At 45.2% G+C, this 20,844-nt stretch overlaps 1 protein-coding gene across 2 annotated transcripts in view; it reads left to right on the top strand.

Moving 5' to 3' along the window:
- Nucleotides 1-7,252: 7,252 nt before the first annotated feature.
- Nucleotides 7,253-20,844, top strand: part of LOC111155718 (DSCR3 arrestin fold containing) — a 40,320-nt gene continuing 26,728 nt past the window's right edge. The window contains exon 1 of one of the 2 annotated variants that reach the window (XM_022516052.1): nucleotides 7,253-7,388. In XM_022516052.1, the coding sequence (XP_022371760.1) occupies nucleotides 7,332-7,388 (57 nt within the window). In that variant the 5' untranslated portion in view covers nucleotides 7,253-7,331. The remainder of the gene's footprint in view (nucleotides 7,389-20,844) is intronic. The other variant, XM_022516053.1, reaches the window with a different exon arrangement.

The raw sequence follows: 20,844 nt of genomic DNA, 5'->3' as shown, positions 1-20,844 counted from the left end.
AACCTTTTAACATTTAGGTCTATGATCTATTCCAAGTTAGTTTTTGTATATGGTGTGAGGTAAGGACTGAGATTAATTTTTTTAATCAATTTTTCATCATTTTGCAAATATCTAATTGTTCCAAACTGAATGTTGAAAAGGTTTCCCTTTCCCCATCAAAATTACCCTGGCACTTTTGTTAAAACTCACAAGATTTTGTTGACTACCTATTTATTGAGTTTATTTCTGGGCTTCCTACTCCATTCCATTGATGTATTTGTTGATCTTTAAGGCTTGACCATTGATTTTATTTTTAATTTTTTTTACCATTATTTTATATTAGGTCTTAAAGTCAGGCAGTATAAATCCTCCAAATTTGTTCTTCTTTTTCAAAATTATGCTTGCTATTCTAGGTGATTTGCATTATCATATAAATTTTTAAATTAGTTTGTACATTTTTAACAAAAGGCTACTGGGCTTGTTGAATGGGATTGCACTGGGTGGAAGAATGGACATTTTAATAATATTGAGTCTTATACTCCATCAATTTATAATTTATTGTATGTCTTTCAGTATAGTCATGTTTTTAGTGACAGATAATATCTCATTGAATTGGAGTTATAGTTTACCAAACCATGCCCATTTTGTCAATTAAGTTGTTTCTACTTTTTTAGTATTAATAATTGGCTGTGAATGTCATGGAGTTTAAAGACCTTTTTTTTTTTTCTTTTCCAAATTTAGGATTATTTTCTTGAGATAAATTACTGGGTCGAAGAATATAAACATTTTACAGGCTTTGGTATATATTACCAATTTTTTCTCTTCTGTTCTCTACAGATTTATGATATCTTTTACCATATATTAAAATCTCATATACTAACAAATTGGAATCTGTTCTGAGCTTCTCTGTCCAATTGATCTTATGCCAAAATGATGTTGTTCTCTTTTAGCTTTACTATGTTTTATGCCTAGTAAAGCTCTTTTCCCTATAATTAACTTTTTAAAAAGATACATCAATTCCATTATTTTTTAGAAAATTTTCATTAAGTTTACTCATTAAAAATTATATTGAGAGGAATTAGTTAAGCCTAAAAATTAATTTTATAAGACTGGACATTTTTAAAAATTTAGATTTCCTCTTCAGAAATGCTATACATTTCTCCATTTTTCATATTTTGTATTTCTTAATTCAGCATTATAGTTTTATTCATGTAACTCAATCATATATTACATTCAAATTACTCTGAGTATTTTATATTTTTATTGTTATTGAACATGCAATCCTTATTTTCATTTTATTCTCCAACTGGTTACTGCTGTTAAATAGAAATGCCTATTAATTTTTGTATACGTAGCTGTTTTAAAATCTGCAGGCATAACACATAACCGGTCAAAAAAAATAACAGTCTTCATTTCTCTGTAGATTAACCCAATTTAGCTCTCCAGCAACCATTTCTGCTGAGGGTGGGGGAAAAAAATCAATGTTACTATTTAGTTGGAAATCAGTTGATAGTGTATTACATTCTCTTTGCCCAGCCCCATTCTCCTTCTTGCCTTCTCCCTGAAACACTCTATCCGGCATGGGGAAGGTATATGGTTCAAAAATGCCATACATCTTGGCCAATATCCCAGCAGGAGTAGTGTGCAGTCCCATCCCAGCATAGGCAACATTATGCTAAGAACCATCTGAGGGGTTCTTAGAATAAGCCAATGCTGACTCAACCTGCAACTCACTCTTGCAGGGTCTTCTAATCCTGGGCTCTTTCTCTCAGGCTCTGCTTTTTTCTGTCCTTTTCTCTAACCTGGCCCATTCCCATCCTCAGCTGGGATGGCAACTCCAGATGACGGGCAGGCAGCCAGACCCTGCCCCAAGATGTCCTTCGTTATGTTCTCTTTTTGTGCCTTTTCTTCTAGATCAGACACAGGGCGTGTCTTTGGCAAAGTGCTCTTTATCAAACATTTCATGACCCGGGGCATAAATTTGATGGAGGGAGAGTTGGGGGCAGCGGGGAGCCTACCAGAAATTACAAGGGATAAAAAAAATACCTTGGCTAATATTTCAACAATATTGTCTGCTTCTACCATGGAATTCAAACGTACAGAAAAGCACAGAGAATTGTATAGTAAAGCTTCATGTCCCTATCACTCAGCCTCAGTAATTATCAACATCTCTCACCTATGCCCTACCCCAACCACAGCTCCTCTCTCCTTTTTTCTTCCCTTCCCCCTGGAATTAATTTAAAATAAATTCCACATATCATGTCATTTCACTGTGGCCAAATATTTAAAGTATTTTCTAATAATTTTTCAGAGGTTTCTTTCTTTGGTGTTTCCCACAGGCTTTGGCATGAAGCATTCACACTTTCTTATTTTTATTTGGTTACCTTATTTTTATTTGCTCCTTGACCTAATATATTTGGGGGAGTTTGTCTAAATTTTGAAATAGTTAAAATTGGGGTGGTTAAAGGATCCGGACTGTACTTAGTTAATTGAATATGAGATTTTCTTTGTGGCACAGTATATAATCAATGCTTATAAATTCATACAGACACTTGAAAAGGTGAATCCCCTGTGATCCCATTATATTTAATTGTACTTCTTAATTACTTTGTTAAAATCCTCTATCCCTTTATTGCTCATGTACTCAATCTTTGACAGAGTGAGTTGTGTTAAAATCTTCTACTAACGGGGCGCCTGCATGGCTCAATGGGTTAAGCCTCTGCCTTCAGCTCAGGTCATGATCTCAGGGTCCTGGGATCGAGCCCCACATGGGGCTATCTGCTCAGCAGGGAGTCTGCTTCCTCCTCTCTCTCTGCCTGCCTCTCTGCCTACTTGTGATCTCTCTCTCTGTCATATAAATAAATAAAATCTTTAAAAAATAAAATAAAATCTTCTACTAACTGTCCATTTATCTAACTATTTTCGCTGTATATATATTGTTGTTATACGTTACAGGTTCAATTCATTTAGTGAACTCCTAATCCCCAGTACCTCACAGCATGACTGTCATTGGAAACAGGGTCTTTACAGAGGCAATCAAGTCAAAACGAGGTCATTACTGCGAGCCCTACTCCAACATGAGTGTGTCCTTACAAAAAGGGAGCACTTGGACAGAGATGCCGATGCAGGGATAAAGTGATGCGAAGATGAAGACCCGTAAACGGCAAAGTAAAGAGCCGCAGGAGACACCCATATGCAAGCCAGGGAGAGGAGGTAGGAGCAGGATTTTCCCTCGCAGCTCTTGAAAGGAACTGACCCTGCTGACGCCTTATTTCCAGACCTCAGTCTCCAGAACCAAGTGAAAGAACCATGTTTGTTGCTCTGAGCTGCTCATCTGCACTACTTTGTGACGGCGGCCCCAGTAAGCTAATACACCATACAACTCTCCTATGGCTCTTAACGTGTATCTTCACTATCAGTTTCTGCAAAATCGCCTTTGCCTGTAAGTTGCACCCCTGCTTGATTTTTCACATTTGATTGGCAAACTGGGCTTTTCATTAAGACGCTGTGTCCCCTTGCACAGCCCAGACATTTGTCACATGCACATATGGAGCATGGTGATTGGTGATGGCACATGGGAGCTCTGGATCCAAATGAGCGGCCGCCATTTAGTCGCTACATGGCTTTGGGCGAGTCTGTTAATCCTTCCATGCCTCAGTTTTTTTCCCTTTTGTAAGGTGAGGGAAATGTAATTGTCCCTGTAAGGATAGAACAAATTAAAATATTTCAAGTGCTTACAACAGTGCCTGGCCCACCACAAGTACTTAACATATATGTGAGTCATTATGAATTCTGTCAACTTTATAATGAAGGTAGAGATCATTTTACAGAGGCTCAGAGGAGTTAAGTCAGGAAGCTCGTGTGACAGGATTGTTAAAGGCTGGGCTGCCAAGGGGCAGGCCCTGAGATGGAGATTAATGTGCAGGAAACATATTAGGGGGTTCTCTCCAGATCAACAGGTGTGGGGGTGGACATGAGGCAGGCAGGACTGGGTTGGGCAGAGGAAGAAGTTTAATTGTGATGCAATCACAGCCAAGGCTCCCCAGCCACTGGGAGCAGAGTGCCATGCTGTGAGGACTCTCATGCAGCCTCTGGGCAGTCTCCGGTGGTGAGGAACTGAGGGCTCCAGCCCATAGCCACATAAGGGCGCCATCTTGGAATTCCGTCGGCTCTCCAGCCCAATCCGGCCTTGGATGACTGTGCCCTTGTCTAACATGTTGGCTGTGACCACCTGAGCCTTTGAGCCAAAACTACCCAGGGAAGCTGCTCCTGATTTCCTGACTCACAGATACTATGAGATCAAACATGTCTGTTGTGTTAAACTATTAACTGTTGAAGGTAATTTTTTACACAGCAGTAGATAACTAATATAGGGAGCTGACCTGTCCTTCAGAGTTGTTCCAAACTGGAAGAGGTCCTTATACCCTAAATAGACTAGCCATTAGATGTGGGCTGTCCCCCAAACCTTCCCCCTCCAACCAAAAGACCATGACTTTGGGCAAAGCAGTTATCTTTACCTAAGGACAAGTTGTGAAGAGTGGCTGAGCTGACAGCTCTTGAGAGCAGAATTCTCAGCAGCTCGGGAACATGTCCCTCAGTCCCAAAAGGTCTGAGTGGAGCATCACAGCCTCCACTGAAAGATGTTTAGTGGGACCTCTCCTACTGTCCTGAAATGGGATTTAGGCTCACAGCTGAAACAAGCATAGTGCCCTACCTTCTAGCAAAAGATCTCTACAATTGGAGCTGGACGCTCCCCCAGGGATTAACCCCTGCTTCCACTGAATACTTCTCCAAGCCTCTCCATCTCATTCTACATAGGGAGGGAGAGGAAAGAATGAAAGGAGGCAGTTGGCCTTGTGGAGAGTGCAATGTTTCTCCTGGGAAGTGATGCAGAGTGGGAGGCTGCAAGGTAATCTCCCTTTGGTATTGGTTGGGCCTACTGGAAGGCAAGGCTGGTCTTCCATTCCCTCCTTGCGAATCTGTCTAGTCAGCATTCTCACTGAGTTATTCCTGTCTGCATTTCAAAAGGGAGCAAGGAAACTGAAGAGAGAGAGCAGAGTGGAGAGGAGAGGCCTTCGGTCAGCTTCCAGTCCAGCCCTTTTGTGTGGTAAGGATGTGTATTTCTTATGAGTCATGTGGATTCTGTGGAAGATAGACTGTCTTGAGCTGTCTTGCTGAACCCTCACCAAAAGGCTGAGTGCACTAGTGGGTGCTGGCAGGGGGGTGATGGAAAAGGTCAGGCTGGAGATCAACCTCCCATGGAAATGTATGGAAGGGAAAAAGCCCACAAGACCTCCTCATAGGTGTCCCCTGAAAGTGTCCAGCAAGGGCCAGTTATCCATGCAAGCAGGAACCAATCAAGAGAGAACTTTGGGCAGAGGCCAGTTACCCAATGCTTGCCTCAACACGGAAGCCAGGCCTGAAGAGGACGTTGAAGTAGTGTCCAAGAGCCAGGACCATGACTCGCACCCTCCCACCTCCACTAAGGATCTGGCGTCCCACTCGAGTCATGAGATTGGCCCTTTGACATGGTCTGATTTTTACTAACTGAAATTGACTAGGAAGTTAGGGATATGGCCTAAGGTGTGGTTAAGGGATGGAAAGATTCAAAAGAGCAGTGATTGGAGAAAACTGGACTGTTTCCTGTTTGGAAGCCATCACACAGAGAGGGCTCAAAAACTGATTACACTGGTAATTGCTGGAACAAAAGCTCTTTGCCCTGCACTAGCATTCCATAAAGATAGTGTACAACCTACGAAGATGAGTAAAACATGGCATACTGACCTCCAGGAACAAGAAATGTTCTGTTGTAAACTAAGTATAAAGCAGGTTTGCTGAGCCAAGTCTAGAACGGGGATCCTTGTTTATTTTCCTGCTTCCGTGCACTGTCTACAGAGATTGGTATTTTACCAGTTGGAAATGATGGGTGTCTAGTGGAGAGGGATTCATTTCCTGAATTGCAAGGAGACTAGACTGTGATTATTTAATCCCTAATGAATTGTTCTTAGAATTGCTGAGTTTGAGTCGCAGGAAGACATCCAAGAGACTGAAGCCCTGGGGGTAGAGAAGAGCTGAAACCGGAGACCTGAGTATTGGGAAATACCACCTTGTATCACCCTTCAAAAGCAATTGTAGCAACAGCACCATCCCTGTCGTCCTATAAAATGCCTTAAATTCTCAAGAGGGAGGCGCCGGTGAAACTGACTCATGAAATTGTTTTACTGAAAATTTCGAATGTAATCTTAAATGTGATGCATTTGAAAACACGGACATCAGAATAAGGAATTTAAAAACAAAAAGCAGTTCTCCACCGCACTGCCTGTTACCAAAATAACGAAATGTTACCTCTGGGCTTACTGGAAAAGTCCTGGTTTAAAACACCTACAGGGAATTTTATTTCAGTCAAAGCAGTGTGTTGCCTGTACTGCTGCCCTGCCTGGAGGCACCTCTGCCCCCAAACCAATCTGTGTCTCGTGTCTGGTTCAGACAGCTCTGGCCGGGAATAAAAAGGAGACCCGGCAGGTCCGGTCGGTCCACGCGCCGCCGGGACGAGGGCCTGCGGGCCGCGCCTTCCAGCTCTCTGCGCACCGCCATGAATATTCAGCACCGTTGCAGGGCGCGCGCCGGGGGAGTACCCACAAGCCCCCGCAGCCCCGGCTCCCGGGTACCCGGCGCTGCGGCTCGGAGCCGGGCGAGGCCATCCGGCGCTTCCCCGAGATCTTGGCTCCCGGCCCAGCGTGAGCGGGGGTCGCGGGGAGGGGAGGCAGCGCCGCAGAGCCGAGGACGCCGGCCCTCAGAACCCCCGGGAGAGACCGGGGAAGGACTAGAGACGACGAGAGGAAGGAAACTGGGGCAGGAACGCACTCCCAAGCTATCACGACCTTAATGCCCACTCCTTAGCCCGGCGCCTGTGCGCCGCCCAGTCTGACGGGAGCCTCACCTCTCCGGCACAGGCAGGGCCCGCGCCGAAGACACGCAACCTCCCACTACCGCGGGGCATGCCGGGAGGTAGCCGTTTTCTTTTCCCCTCCCCCCCCCTCAGTAAACCAGGGAGGGGGCATTTCCGGTGTTAAGAGCGTCTTTACGGAAAGGGTGGGGCTGGCCTGGTCCCGCCCCTCACGTCCGGCAGGGGCGGGGCGAAGAGTGACAGATCTTCAGCTCGCTCTAAGGCCCGCCCCTGCACCGGAAAAAGGAAGGCGGGGGAGTCGATCCGGAATAGCGAGCGAGGTCTCCAGAAACGGCTGCAGCCGGCTCGGAGAAAGGGGCGGGGCCGGCTCGGAGGGGCGGGGCGACTCGCCTTCCCCTCGGGTCACGCGCGTCAGGAAGTCGCTCCCTCAGCGGAGTAATCGAAAATGGGGACCTCCCTGGACATTAAGATTAAGAGAGCGAACAAGGTTTATCACGCCGGGGTAAGTAGGGTGGGCGGTCCTGCGGGTTCGGTCGTCGTCAGGGCCCCGCGCATTCCTGGGTGTCCCTGGGCCGGGCAGAGCGCTCTGCCAGGTGCGTCCCCGCCAGGTGTGCCCCGCGCGCGGCCCGCAGCCCTACAGGACCCCGGGCGGAGTGCCCGCCACGTCCTCAGGGGTGGGGGCCGAGGGGCCGGCGCCTGGGCTGCAGTGTTAACCGTTTGGCCCTCGGAACGTCCGCTCGGCCTTGGGTCCAGAGCTTGAGCTGTCTGTTGAGGGTTGGGGAGCTTGGTGTGCACATGCCCCCTTCCCTCACTCCCCAAGCGACTGCAGAGGTCTTAATGAATGAAAGGCAGAATTCGCCTCGAAAACAGAACTAGGCACTTCAGGGTCCGGCCAGCTCTAACGCCATGCAGAAGTTACTCTTTTTGTTGTTGTTCTCTGATTTTCAGAACGCATGGTATATTAAAATGCAAGTACAAAAAAAAAATAAAAATCGTAATGATGGCATTAACAGATTTTGTGCCACTCGTCTATCATTTAACCTCCTCTGGCCTCAGTTTCCTTATTTGCAAAACGCGGTTGATTCAAGGTTCCCTATTTTACATCAGAATCAGTCACCCTGGGAATTTTAAAGTGTGATTGCCCGGGTCCCACTTCCAGAGATATCACTGATTGTACTGTGCAGCCAGTGTTGAAATCACAGCTGGCTCACACTGGAATAAAACTGAGAGGAGTGGCTGGCCCCACACAGGCGGAGCAGTCTCAAAAGGGATTGAATACGGGGCAAAGATCATGAACAGATGCTAAACCCTTCTGAGTGCAACATTACAGGGGAAACCTGATGTTTACACAGCTTCAGAGGGTCACCTCCCAAATTACTAATTTCAGAGGGAAAAAGCTGCCTTCATAATGGAGGAATCGGGTCATCACCAGTCTGGCCACGGCTGGCGGCATCACGTCACTATCACTGTTGATGATACTGCTGACATAATGTTCTAGCATGATCACAGAGGGTCTGGCCTGATGCGCGGAAGAGGGAACAACTCTTCTATGTAGTATTCCTACCACAAAGGTTCAACTTAAATCAACTCATAAGGAAGCAATCAGACATTTCCAAATGAAGGAACACTCTGAAATAACTGGCCTGCATTTTTAAAAAATGTGAATGTCATGAAAAAAGGGGAAGTTTTCTAGATTAAAAGAAACTAAAGGGATAGATAGCCAATACTGTGCATAATTTTTGACAAATTTGGGTATGGACTATATATTAAATAATAGCTTTGTTTTGGTGTTAAATTTCCCTAGTGTGATATTTGTATTTTGGCTATGTAGGAGTATACGCCACATACTGAAGTATTCAGGAGTAAAATATGGCAATAACTAAATTTTGAATAGTTCAACCACAGATTGTGTGTGAATGCGCATGTGAGATGAAGAGAGAGCAAACAGGGCAAAGTGTTAATAATTGACGACTCTAATGGAAAGCTATATGAGTCTACTTTGTATTTTTTTTTTTAAGATTTTATTTATTTATTAGCACTGGAGAGTCAAGCACAAGTGGGGGACAGAAAAGAAGAAGCAGGCTCCCCACTGAGCAGGGATCCTGATGTGGGACTCTCTCCCAGGACCCTGGGATCATGACCTGAGCCGAAGGCAGACGCTCAACTAACTGAGCCACCCAGGCACCCTTGTATTCTTTTTTAATAGCAGTTTTATTGAGATGTAATTCAGATACCATAAAATTTACCCATTTAAGGTATAGAATTCAGTGGTTTTAATATAGTCACAGAGTTGCTCAAATAATCACCACCATCTAATTTTAGAACATTTTGATCCACCCAAGAAGAAACCTTGTACCGTTAGCAGATATTCCTGGCATCACAGATGTGCTTTCAGTCTCCATGGATTTGCCTGTTCTGGAAATTTCATATATGTGGTCTTTTGTGACTGGCTTCTTTCACTTAGCATTATGTTTTCAGTTTTCATACCTGTAGCATGTATCAGTTCTTGGTTCCTTTTTAGGCCTGAGTAGTATTCCATTCCAGACCATCTTTTATTTACCCATTCATCTGTTGATGGACATTTATTTGGGTAGTTTTCACTTTTTGGCTTATATGAATAATGCTACTATGAACATTCTAGTATGAGTGTTTTTGTAAACATATGTTTTCATTTCTCTTGGATACATACAGAGGAGTGAAATTGCTGGGTGATATGACACTTTATATTTAACTTTTTTTTTTTTTTTAAGATTTCATCCATTTATTTGACAGAGAGAGATCACAAGTAAGCAGAGAGGCAGGCAGAGAGAGGGGGGGAAGCAGGCTCCTTGCTGAGCAGAGAGCCTGATGCGGGGCTTGATCCCAGGACCCCAAAATCATGACCCGAGCCAAAGGCAGAGGCCTAACCCACTGAGCCACCCAGGCGCCCCAACTTTTTTTTTTTTTTTTTTTTTTTTAAGAGAGCCGGCACATGCATGAGCTGGAGGGGTGGGGAGGGCAAAGGGAAAGAGAGTATCTTAAGCATGTGGAGAGTATCTCCACGCCCAGCACGGAACCCAACAGAAGGCTCTGTCTCATGACCCTCAGATCATGACCTGGGCGGAAATCAAGAGTCAGACACTTAACTGACTGAGCCACCCAGGCGCCCTACTGTCTTTATCTTTTTGAAGGCCCACCAAGCTGTTTTCCAAAGTACCTGTACTCTTGTACATTCCCCCAACAGCGTGTGAGGGCTCAGGTTTTCTTTCTACTTTGTATTCTCATAACTTTTTTGTAGCTTGGAAATTCAAAGTAAGAATTGGTGGAGGCAGTGATAGGAGACTCTATACATTTTGCTCTAATAATTATTATTTCATCAAAAACTCAACACATTCTATTCAGAGATGTTCCGGCTGAGATGTTTTCCGTGGTTTTAAATAATGGCACAAGTAACGGAAAGTACCTTTAGAAAAGCTGCAAGAACTGAAATCGTAAAGCTGACCCAGCTATAAGTCCTCCTGGCCGGCAGAGTTGAAGGTGGCGAAGCTTTGCGTAACCAGCGCGCATCCCTTGGTGCCATTAATGGGAACAGAATCTGCAGTGGCTGGCTTCTGGCGGTGTTTCTTAATCTTGTGTCAGGGAACCTTATGCGGCAATTATGAAAAAAAAAAAAAATCAGCGTAACTTCTCCTAAACAGATGGTTCCTATGTATTATTTCGGAGTTCCCCCCACCCCCCAAAAAGGAAGGTTACTAGACAGGTAAGTCTAATCAATCAGCAAGTATATATTTGGACCCATGTGCCTATGAGTCAGGTTTTAGACTCTGTGATCTGTGGCTCAGGATAGGGGGAGTAGGTGGCCAGTGCCGCCGTGGCTGCTTCCTAAACTCCAGGGGCAGGACTGTAGCTGGCCAGTTGCTTGATGGGCTCAGTGCTTGTGGTGCAAGCGGAACTAGTCCACATTTTCCATGTTCTCTGTACATGTCAACAGCACTGGAGAAGATTCCTTTACGAAGGATCTGACTTCTCAGCTGGTACCTGTAATTGTCGTAGTTTGTTCGATGTGGCCGCCATCTATGGTAGCCTGATCTTCAGGTGGTAGATGAGTGTCTTTCTTGCGAAATACAATTGCCTGTATAGCTGCATAAAGCAGTCTTCTCAGGACATCTGGGTGGCTCAGTCAGTGAAGTGTCCGCCTTTGGCTCAGGTCCTGATCCCAGGTTGAGTCCGCATTGGGTTCCTTGCTCAGTGGGGAGCCTGCTTCTCCCTCTGCCTCATGCTCCCCCTGCTTGTGTGCTTGCACCGGCTCTCTCTGACAAATAAATAAATAAAATCTCTTAAGAAAATTAAAAAATTAAAAACTATGACTTCTACTCAGAAAATGTACTGATTCTGTTACTGTGCTTTTCAGTGTTTTAGCTGTCATGAAAGCATTCGAAAATGGCTTTCATTCTGTGGATACCAGAGAACCTAAGTTATACTTGGGTTTAAAATTGGCATTTCGCTGCTCCCGGGGATCCTGCTGAGGCCTCCTGGCACAGGAGCCTCACAGTCTAGACATGGGAAGACCCCAAAATAATGCGCTGCTGCCCTTTCTCATGAGATATGACTTGTGGCATTTTTATAATTGTACTAAAATATCTTCCAGTTAACATTAAGGTTTTTTGTTTGACACCTGAATTGTTTAGAAGTGTGTGTTTTCATTTCTGTTACAAAAACAACTCTCAGGCGCCTGGGTGGCTCAGATTAAGCCACCGACTCTGGATTTCAGCTCAGGCCATGATCTCAGGGTCATGGGATGGAGCCCCCACATCAGGCTCCCTGCTCAGTGGGGAGTCTGCTTGTCCCTCCTCCCCTCCCCCAACTTGCGCACTCGCTCTCTCCTGCACTGTCCCTCAAATAAATAAATCTTAAAAACAACTCTTACTCATAGACTTAAAATAATGCTTACATTTAAATATAAATTTTAGGAAATTCCTTATGAGATGAGTACCTGGAACTAGAATGTGAGGTCATGGTGGAGACCAGAAGTGTTAGGTGCAGTGGTCAGGAAAAGACTCAATATCACGGAGAGTTTTCAGTAATTTAGTAGTAACCTGTAATACGTCAGCAGCACATTTTATATATTCCTCTGCCATTGTGCTGATTAAACTTGTAATTAATTTGTTCTTTGAGTCTGCCTAACTAAAATACTGTTCTGCTTATATTTACATACCTAGGCCTGTCAGTAACTGCCCGCTTGGTAGGCACTCAAAAACTTTATTAATTGATAGTCGAAGCCTTAAAACATTTAAACAAAATGCATAAAGCTACTAGTTTTACAAATGCATTGATCAGAAAGGGAAAGCTAGGTCTTATAGGTACACTATAGATTTTCCTTTGTAATTACAAATAATATTCCAGGCATAAATTCCAGAAGGTAATGGTAAGATTCTTATTTTGGCGTAGCCCCACAGCTACACGTGAACTTCCCATTACTTGTATTTGCTCTAGCACAATCATTTTTAAGAGAATGATTCAAATAAATATGGAAATGTGGACTTCCAAATTACTGTCAGTGTGATTCTCTTCAAATTCAGAAATAGAAAATAATAGAATTTAATTCCTGGCATTTTCCATCATAATTTATATAGCTCAGAGTGAGTAGACCTTCCTCAGAGCTTGAAGCATCCTTGCCCTTCCACTCTGAGAGTCCTTCTCATTGAGTCCAGAAACTTGACCCATGTTTCCAAAGACCCATTTATGGTACAAGATCATCAGGAATATGTGATTTTTAAAAAATGTCCTAATTCCGTATTTCTAGTGAATGTTTTAACATTCCATGAAAACAACTAATACTGGTGAGTTGTTTTTTTTTTAAGATTTTATTTATTTGACAGAAAGGGAGAAAGGGAACAGGAGCAGGGAGAGTGGGAGAGGGAGAAGCAGGCTTCCCTCTGAGCAGGGAGCCCGATGAGGGGCTCAATCCCAGGACCCTAGGATCATGACCTGACCTGAAGGCAGATGCTTAACCGACTGAGCCACCCAGGCGCCCAGTAATACTGTTTTATAACAACATATAATAGTATGCCCGTTTCCAATCTCAGACGTCTTTAATCCCCACTAACACTGAAAGATCTCCCCCCATTTTATGGTTCAGGAGACTGAGACTCCAAGAACTCAGTGACATGCCAAGGGCACGGAGAAGAGTAAATACTTGAAATCATGCTTCTGTATGCCTTCCCCAGGCCTTAATTTTGGTCATCTGTAGGATGGAGCTGATACCTATGCAAAGGTTTTGTTGTGAGATTAAATGAGATGATGCTTTAAGACATTTTATTATAGGTTCTGACCCTTAGCAGGGCCTCAGATGGTGAGCATTGGTAACCGTGTGCCTTTCGGTAATGTCTAGTCACTCAGAATTGCTGTGTCTGCCACAATGTGGATCTGGAAGTTAGTACACTATCCAAGTGAGTGTGTATCAGATGCTTCTCAGCTCGTTGGACGTCTGCCCACGGCCGACTTGGAGGAAGGAGGGCTAGTGCTCTAGGATCCCTGCTAGGGAGCATGGCAGGTTTGGGCACTGAGAGCTGACTGTGGTTCGGGTATGCTTTTATGCTTCCCCCGCGGTGCAGGAGAGGTGCTCCAGATCACACAGTTTGACTCAACAGCGTTGGACATTATGTGATGTTTTCAGTTCACCAGAGGTGCGTATTGGTTGAAAGAACCCTGCAGTAAATCTTACTGTAATGTAAATATGATTCATTTGTTTTTACAAATTCGGAATGTTTTGCTTTCTAAAATCCTGACACATGTACTTGTGAAAGTGACACCGTTAAATATTGTGCTTCTGAAAACCATAAATAAGAGCTTTGCTATCCAGCGTAGCCCAGTGACAGTGATAAGGGATCTGTGCACAGCGGGCTGGTTACTGTTACAAGAACCTCTAGATTTTGTCTTCTTTAGCTTGTGTGTAATTTCCTGTTGAAAAGTTAAAGAGGAGGGGTGCCTGGATGGCTCAGTTGGTTAAGCGTCTGCCTTCAGCCCAGGTCATGATCCTGGGGTCCTGGGATTGAGCCCCACCTGGCGGCGGGGAGGGGGGTGCGGGTCCCTACTCAGTGGGGAGTCTGCTTCTCCCTTTCCCACTGTCCCTCCCCCAACTTGTGTTCCCTCTCTCTCAAAGAAGTAAGATCTTTAAAAAAAAATTATAGAGGAAAAATCCTCTACGTAACAGTTCATCATTAGGAAGAAAAATTGCAAAACTAGAATGGTATGGAAAAAAAGAATAACTATTGTGCCTTGTTCTGCTGGATTCTTGACACGTGACACCGGTCATTCCCGGTGAACGCTGTTGGAAGTACTTAGGGTACAAAAATGAGCCAGCAGGGATCCCAGGATAATCCGGGGGAGCTATGAACCTTTTAGGAATTGCTGTCATCTCAACCTTGAGTTGGGTCTCTTCTCTCTTGAATAATCGAATGCTCCTGAAAAGGCCTGTCTTCTAAATCATAACCTAACCCTGGTGCCCTGCAAGGGAGGCATTTTCAGAATTACCCAAGTGTGTTTGAAAACTGGGTGCAGTAAAATGATTCATGTAGTTCTTCATTTGGTGTTTGTGACAGTGCGTTTTGTACTGGCCCAAGCATTAGTAAAGCCTGCCTGGCTGCTGTGGGTGGGGGGTTTCTAGACTGCAGCAGGGGGACACCGGGGACACCCCTGACTCCCAGCAAGCTGCTCTGACTCCAGCAGGCTGGTTAGGTTTCCTCTGCCTTCCTCTTGATGCTAGTCCCCAGTTCAGACCTCCTGACCTTGAGTTCCGGGTGTGGATCTCCTGACCTTGCAGCATCCTGGATCTGCGGGTGGAGCCAGCCACACCCTCCCGGTGGGCTCGCGCTGCCCTTAGCCCAGCCTGCTTCCAGCGGTGATTGTCCCCCAGCGCTGACCTCCCAGCGGTGCTGCTCCCGGTCTGGAGAGCCAGTGACACAGGCAGGTTTTAGGGAGATGGCACCTCTCTTCTCTTGTTCCCCCTCTTGACTCCTTCTCCACTACTGCTCCAACCTGATTGTCAGACAGCCCCGCTGGTCTATTCTACAGACTTCCAGGCGTGCTCGCCCTCCCTACAGATGGTCCCTGCTGTGCCTCCCTTACCTCCCTGGCTCCTGGTTCTCCTGGTTCTCCTGGTTCTCTGGCTCCTGTGAACCGTGCCTCACTCACTCTCCCAGCTTTGAGCCGAGCTGACCTGACTCCCTGACTGTCCCTCCCCTCTGTCCTTGGCCCCCTCCTGCTTCCAATGTTCTTCCTGCACCTCTGCTCACCCTGCTTGTTCTCTGCCCTCTTAGCACAGGTGTATTCTGGAAAGGTTGTAAGTTCAAGTCAGTTTTCCATTAGCTTTCCACTGTCATTTCAGCCACACTTGGGGAGTTTTTAACCCCCTAGCTCCAAATATCTCTTCATCTCATTCAGTGTTCTTTTTAATCAAGTAGTCATGGCATGAATGGAGTTCTTTTCGTAGACAGACCTATGACCTCACCCCCACCCCTGCTTCCTTTTCTTAGCTTCAGCTTTTGTTCAGAAAACAGTTACTTGGTAGCCACTGGGCAGGTGGGCTGACCCATTTCCCCTCCTTGTGAGCAGAGGAAGAAGTGGAAATTTCAGAAGAGCATCATGCCCGAGAGTATCATGCCAACAAGAAGAGCACAGTGTTCTGAAGCTCCGAAATAAACTTTGTTTTGTCTGGATGGAGAGTTTGAGGAGCCTTAAGTTAGCACAGTGGCTGGTTTCAGAGCCACCCGCATTCCCAGTACGTGGTGGGAGATCCAGGGTGTGGGGCTCTGTGGTGTGTGGGTACTGCTGCTCTCTGGCCGTGGGGTGTGGGTCCTTTGAGATGCTTTCCATACAGACACAACAGGTAAAGAGCCAACTGTTGTGAAAATACTTTTGTAGAGTGAAGAATGCCTATCAATTTCGATTATTGTCTTCCACCTGCACACAAGACTTTCTGGACACATCTGTATGCTGAGCAACTCTTCAAAAGACTGTCCTGGTCTTTCATTGTCTATATTGAAGAGAAAGTCTACTTTCTCACTCACAGGCAGAAGAACATTCAGGCTCAGAGCAATGGTGCCTTTCTCCAGGTGATGGAAAATATATATTACCTTTCACTTCGAAAAGCAAAGTGGGTGTTTCCTTATAAACAGCTCGAGAAGATGAACAGCATTGTTTAGGATAAAGATTTTCCCCCAGAAATGTAAGCAGTGGAACTCTTCTTAGTAAATGAAATCTTATATAGAATTCTAATACACCAATTTTTATAATATCAAAGTAGTTTTTTGTTTTGTTTTGTTTTTTTAAAGATTTTATTTATTTATTTGACAGACAGACACCACAAGTAGGCAGAGAGGCAGGTAGAGAGAGGGGGAAGCAGGCTCCCTGCTGAGCAGAGAGCCCGATGCAGGGCTTGATCCCAGGACCCTGAGATCATGACCTGAGCTGAAGGCAGAGGCTTAACCCACTGAGCCACCCAGGAGCCCCCTCAAAGTAGTTTGTTTTATAGGCATATAAAATGAGAGCTTTTCCATTTGAAGGGACTCCCTCCCCCCAACTCCCTGCCTTCCCCAACTCATCCTCAAATCCCAAAGTGGCTGCTGAGGTGTCTGCACAGGCCTGGGGCCCGGGGGCTCACAGTTTGAGAAGTACTGGTTGTACGATGTAGTGACCGGCTAGAGCCAACAAGGTTGGAGTTCTTCATACCGTCCCATTTTCTTTTGTCTTATGCCAAAATTTAAAAGCTCTATTAACTTCCGGGTATAATGCAGTGGCTGCTTTTATTCACTGGAGGATTTAAATCGAAGAACATGGGCCTCTGCTCCATACAGATTACAGACCCACCATTGTCACTTCGTCTTCTGCCAAGTTCCTCCTTGACAACCTGCTCACTTGGGCCGGAAGTCCCAGCAGAAGCCAGTGGGATCTGGCCACCCTTGTTGTTGGTTTCCTTATTGGTGTTTAAACTTGCCTTGGGAAGGACAATTTGAGGTTGTCAGTAGCCTTTGATTCTTGCTAGATACTGTACCCGTTCATACTCTTCTGACCCCAGATGCTGAAGCTTGGAAAGAGTGTGCCTCTGAGAAACCGAGGGCTTACACGGGCTGTCCTCCTGGCTGTTGGGCAGGATCTCCTGGTTTGTGACTCGGACACATGTGCTTTCTAATGATGACTGGGTTCTGTTTGTCCCCATCACCATGTGTGTCCTCTGTGCTGACATTCTTCTCTGTGCTTATGGTTTTCTGTCACACACCTGGCATGATGGCAGCAAAAAATTGGTCTGCCTTTGTTTTATCAGAAAAGATCATTTAAGGATGTGGGTGGCTCAGTCAGTTAAGTGTCTGCCTTGGGCTTAGGTCACGATCCCAGGGTCTGGAATCGAGTCCCTGTTGGGCTCCCTTTCTCCCTCTCCCTCTACCCTTCCCCGTGCTTGTGCTCTCTCTCTCAAATAAATTAGTAAATAAATTCAAATAAATTAATCTCAAATAAATTAATAAAAACTTTAAAAAAAGTCATTTAAGACTATACTCAAAAACCCAAATTGCCATCTTTGGGAAAGGAAGAGAAGTCCCATCAATGAAAAGTAAGGGATAAAAGGGCAGAAATTGCTCTCTTCAATCATAATCAGGAAAGAGGGCACCTGGGTGGCTCAGTTGGTTGAGCGACTGCCTTCGGCTCAGGTCATGATCCCGGACTTCCAGGATTGAGTCCCACATCAGGCTCCTAGCTCCTTGGGGAGTCTGCTTCTCCCTCTGTCTCCTCTCTCATGCTCTCTCTCACTCATTCTCTCTCAAATAAATAAAATCTTTAAAAAGTTTTTTTTTTCTCAAAAAAATAATCAGGAAAGAAACACTTAAATTTTAAAACGATCTGGTAGTGTTCTTTAAAAAAAAAAGCGGGGAGGGGGGGCGCCTGGGTGCCTCAGTGGGTTAACCCTCTGCCTTTGGCTCAGGTCATGATCTCAGGGTTCTGGGATCAAGCCCCACATTGGGCTCTCTGCTCAGCAGGGAGCCTGCTTCCCCCTCTCTCTCTGCCTGCCTCTCTGCCTACTTGTGATCTCTGTCAAATAAATAAATAAAATCTTTTTAAAAAAATGATCTGGTAGTGTTAATTTGACCATACTTTTCAGATTTAAAAAATTTACATGTTTTCACTTGCGAGAGAATTCGAGTAATAGGAAGGAGTGTCCCCCTCCTTCACTGCTCCATGAGTGCGCCTGAAAATTAGCACTGGACATTCCCAGCCTCCCACAGTGTGGTCCTGGGGTCCATGGGCAGGATGCCCGCCTTGGGCAGGGTGCCCGGGCGCCACTGGGCCGCCTGGAGCAGAGACCGCTGCCGTGCTGGGGAGCACGGTCGGCCCTGTGCTCTCTGGTCCCGCTCCTCCCTGTCAGCAGCCCCATGGGCCTTGCTTCACTCACCTCTGGTCTCCTCCTCCTGGCTGTGCCTTGGACTTGGTGATCTGCGGTTTTTCATACGTGAGCTCACTCTGACCAGGATTCAGTTCGGTAGCTGTTGGAGTTGTTCATTATGTAAGTGGGCTGGCTATTCAAAGCATTTTCTTTGGCCAACTCCCTGTATTCCACGGTCATTACTTTGGCATATAATTAGGGCAGCTCCCAGCCTCCTGTAATCGGAGCTCTCCGAAAATCTTGGTTTATAGCCCCGAGTCCTCACATTCACTTACACCAGTAGTTCAAACAAATGTCAGCGTTCCAAACTTTCCGCGAGTTTTATGTTATTAAAATCTGAAATCCAGTAATCTCTGTTAACTCACAGTTTTACTAATAGGCAGTATCCAAGCCCTTCAACCACACAGCACACCAGGAACCTAATGTAACACTCCCACGCAAAAGACTCCATATTTACTTTTTAAAAAGCTTTACTTTTGGGGCGCCTGGGTGGCTCAGTCGGTAAAGTGTCTGCCTTCCGCTCAGGTCACGATCCTGAAGTCCTAGGATTGGGCTCCCTGCTCAGCAGGGCGTCGTCTGCTTCTTCCTCTGCCCTCCCTCCCCTCCCCCAACCCCACAACCGCTTGTGTTGTCTTGCTCATTATATCTCAAATAAGTAAGTCTTAAAAAAAAAAAACAAAAACAGGGGCGCCTGGGTGGCTCAGTGGGCTAAAGCCTCTGCCTTCGGTTCAGGTCAAGATCCCAGCGTCCTGGGATCGAGCCCTGCATCAGGCTCTCTGCTTAGGAGGGAGCCTGCTTCTTCCTCTCTCTCTCTCTCTGCCTGCCTCTCTGCCTACTTGTGATCTCTGTCTGCCAAATAAATAAAATCTTAAAAAAAAAACCAGTTTAACTTTTTGTGACTAGTATTGGGCAATCTTATTTTGCCCCTTCTAAACTTTCACTCAGGGCTCAGATTTCTTTTCCAGACTCTGAAGAAAGTTTCAGAACTAGAAATTTCAGAGATACCTACATCGGACAATTGCCATGAATTTTGTTGGCTCGTTTTACTTAGTATTTACACCTGTACTTATACTGTGCTATACCTAGAAGAAACCTGCTGTCTTTCACCATAGTAGAACAGCGTCAGAATGCAGGACTGGAATGTGAGCCCCTGGGGCACCTGGGGGGCCTTAGGCGGTTAAGCGTCTGACTCTTGGTTTCAGCTCAGGTCATGATCTCAGGGTTGTGAGAATGAGCCCCACGTCGGCCTTCACACTCAGCACAAGGCCTGCTTGGGATTCTCTCTCTGTCCTTCTTCCCCCATCCCCAATCGTGCTCATTCTCTCCCTAAATAAATAAATAAATAAATAAAATAAAATGGAAGCCCCTGAGAGCAGCAGCTTTGTCTCTTTTGTCCCCTGCCTTGTCCCTAGTACCTGGAACAGTGTTGATATTATGCCTGCTGTTTTGGCAGTATGCATACATAAGCCAAACAAAATCAGTATCTCAGTATTTTGTTACAGTTCCATTGCTAGCGAACTGATTGCTTTTCATAGATTATTACTTAAATATTAACCACTTTCAGACTATGACCCTGTCGCCAAGAAAGTAGGTTGACCGTATTTCCTTCCATACTTGATTATCTCTGTAGGTTTCTTAATCGAGGCTATCACACACAATAGATTACTCCCCAGTGTAGAGCTCTTTTGAGACCATAACCACCACCACAATCCAGATGTGGAACAGTTCTAGCCCTCCCGAATTCCCTGTGTCCCCTATAGTCCGCTTCTCCCCCCATCACCCGCCGCTCCCAGCCACTGGCAATTTCCGATCGACTTTCAGTCTGTCTGGTTGTCCTTTTCCATATCTTGTGAGTAGCATAACTGTGATTATATAATAGGAAGCCTTTTGAATCTGGCCTTACCACATAGCATAATGCCTTTGAGACTCTCAGATTGTTGCGCGTATCACTGGTTTGTTCCGTTCTGCTGAGTTGTCTTCTCCGGTATGAATATACCACTGTGTGTTCGGCCATGCACCTCTTGAAGGACATTCGGGTGATATGGAATAAAGCTACTAGAAACATTTGTGTACAGATTTTTTGTGTGCACATAATCTTTCATTTCACTTGAGTAAAATCTAGGAATGGGATTGTTAAGGATCATTATGGGTTTTAATGACAGATTGGAGATGACACAGTCTCTTCAAAATTCTCCTTTCTGGAAGTTTCAGTAAACACCACATACTATTGGCCATTACTATGTGGAAAAATATCTGGTGGTGATTTGTTCTCTTTTTCAAACAAGATGGAAAACAGTTGTGATACAGAATTGTGGAGATGGATGGGGGTACCTACCTAACAAGTTGAAATCCCTCTAATGTTTCTGATTTCTGTTTTCCAACCAAATCGGATCTTTTGAGTGCTACTAAGACTAGTGTTTCAACAGTTGTCTTAGCAATTAGTTGTCTAACTTTTGGTTGCCTACCCAGATCACTGATTTATCTTGTGATTTTGTTGTGCATTTGATTTCTCTGTGGGTAAATGAAGGGGCACCCCACTCTTGGT

Source organism: Enhydra lutris, unplaced genomic scaffold, assembly GCF_002288905.1.
Source record: "Enhydra lutris kenyoni isolate GAN:26980312 unplaced genomic scaffold, ASM228890v2 scaffoldscaffold43, whole genome shotgun sequence".
NCBI classification, from domain to species: domain Eukaryota; kingdom Metazoa; phylum Chordata; class Mammalia; order Carnivora; family Mustelidae; genus Enhydra; species Enhydra lutris.
Note: the sequence above shows the minus strand (reverse complement) of the source record. Positions and strands in the feature narration are given on the sequence as shown.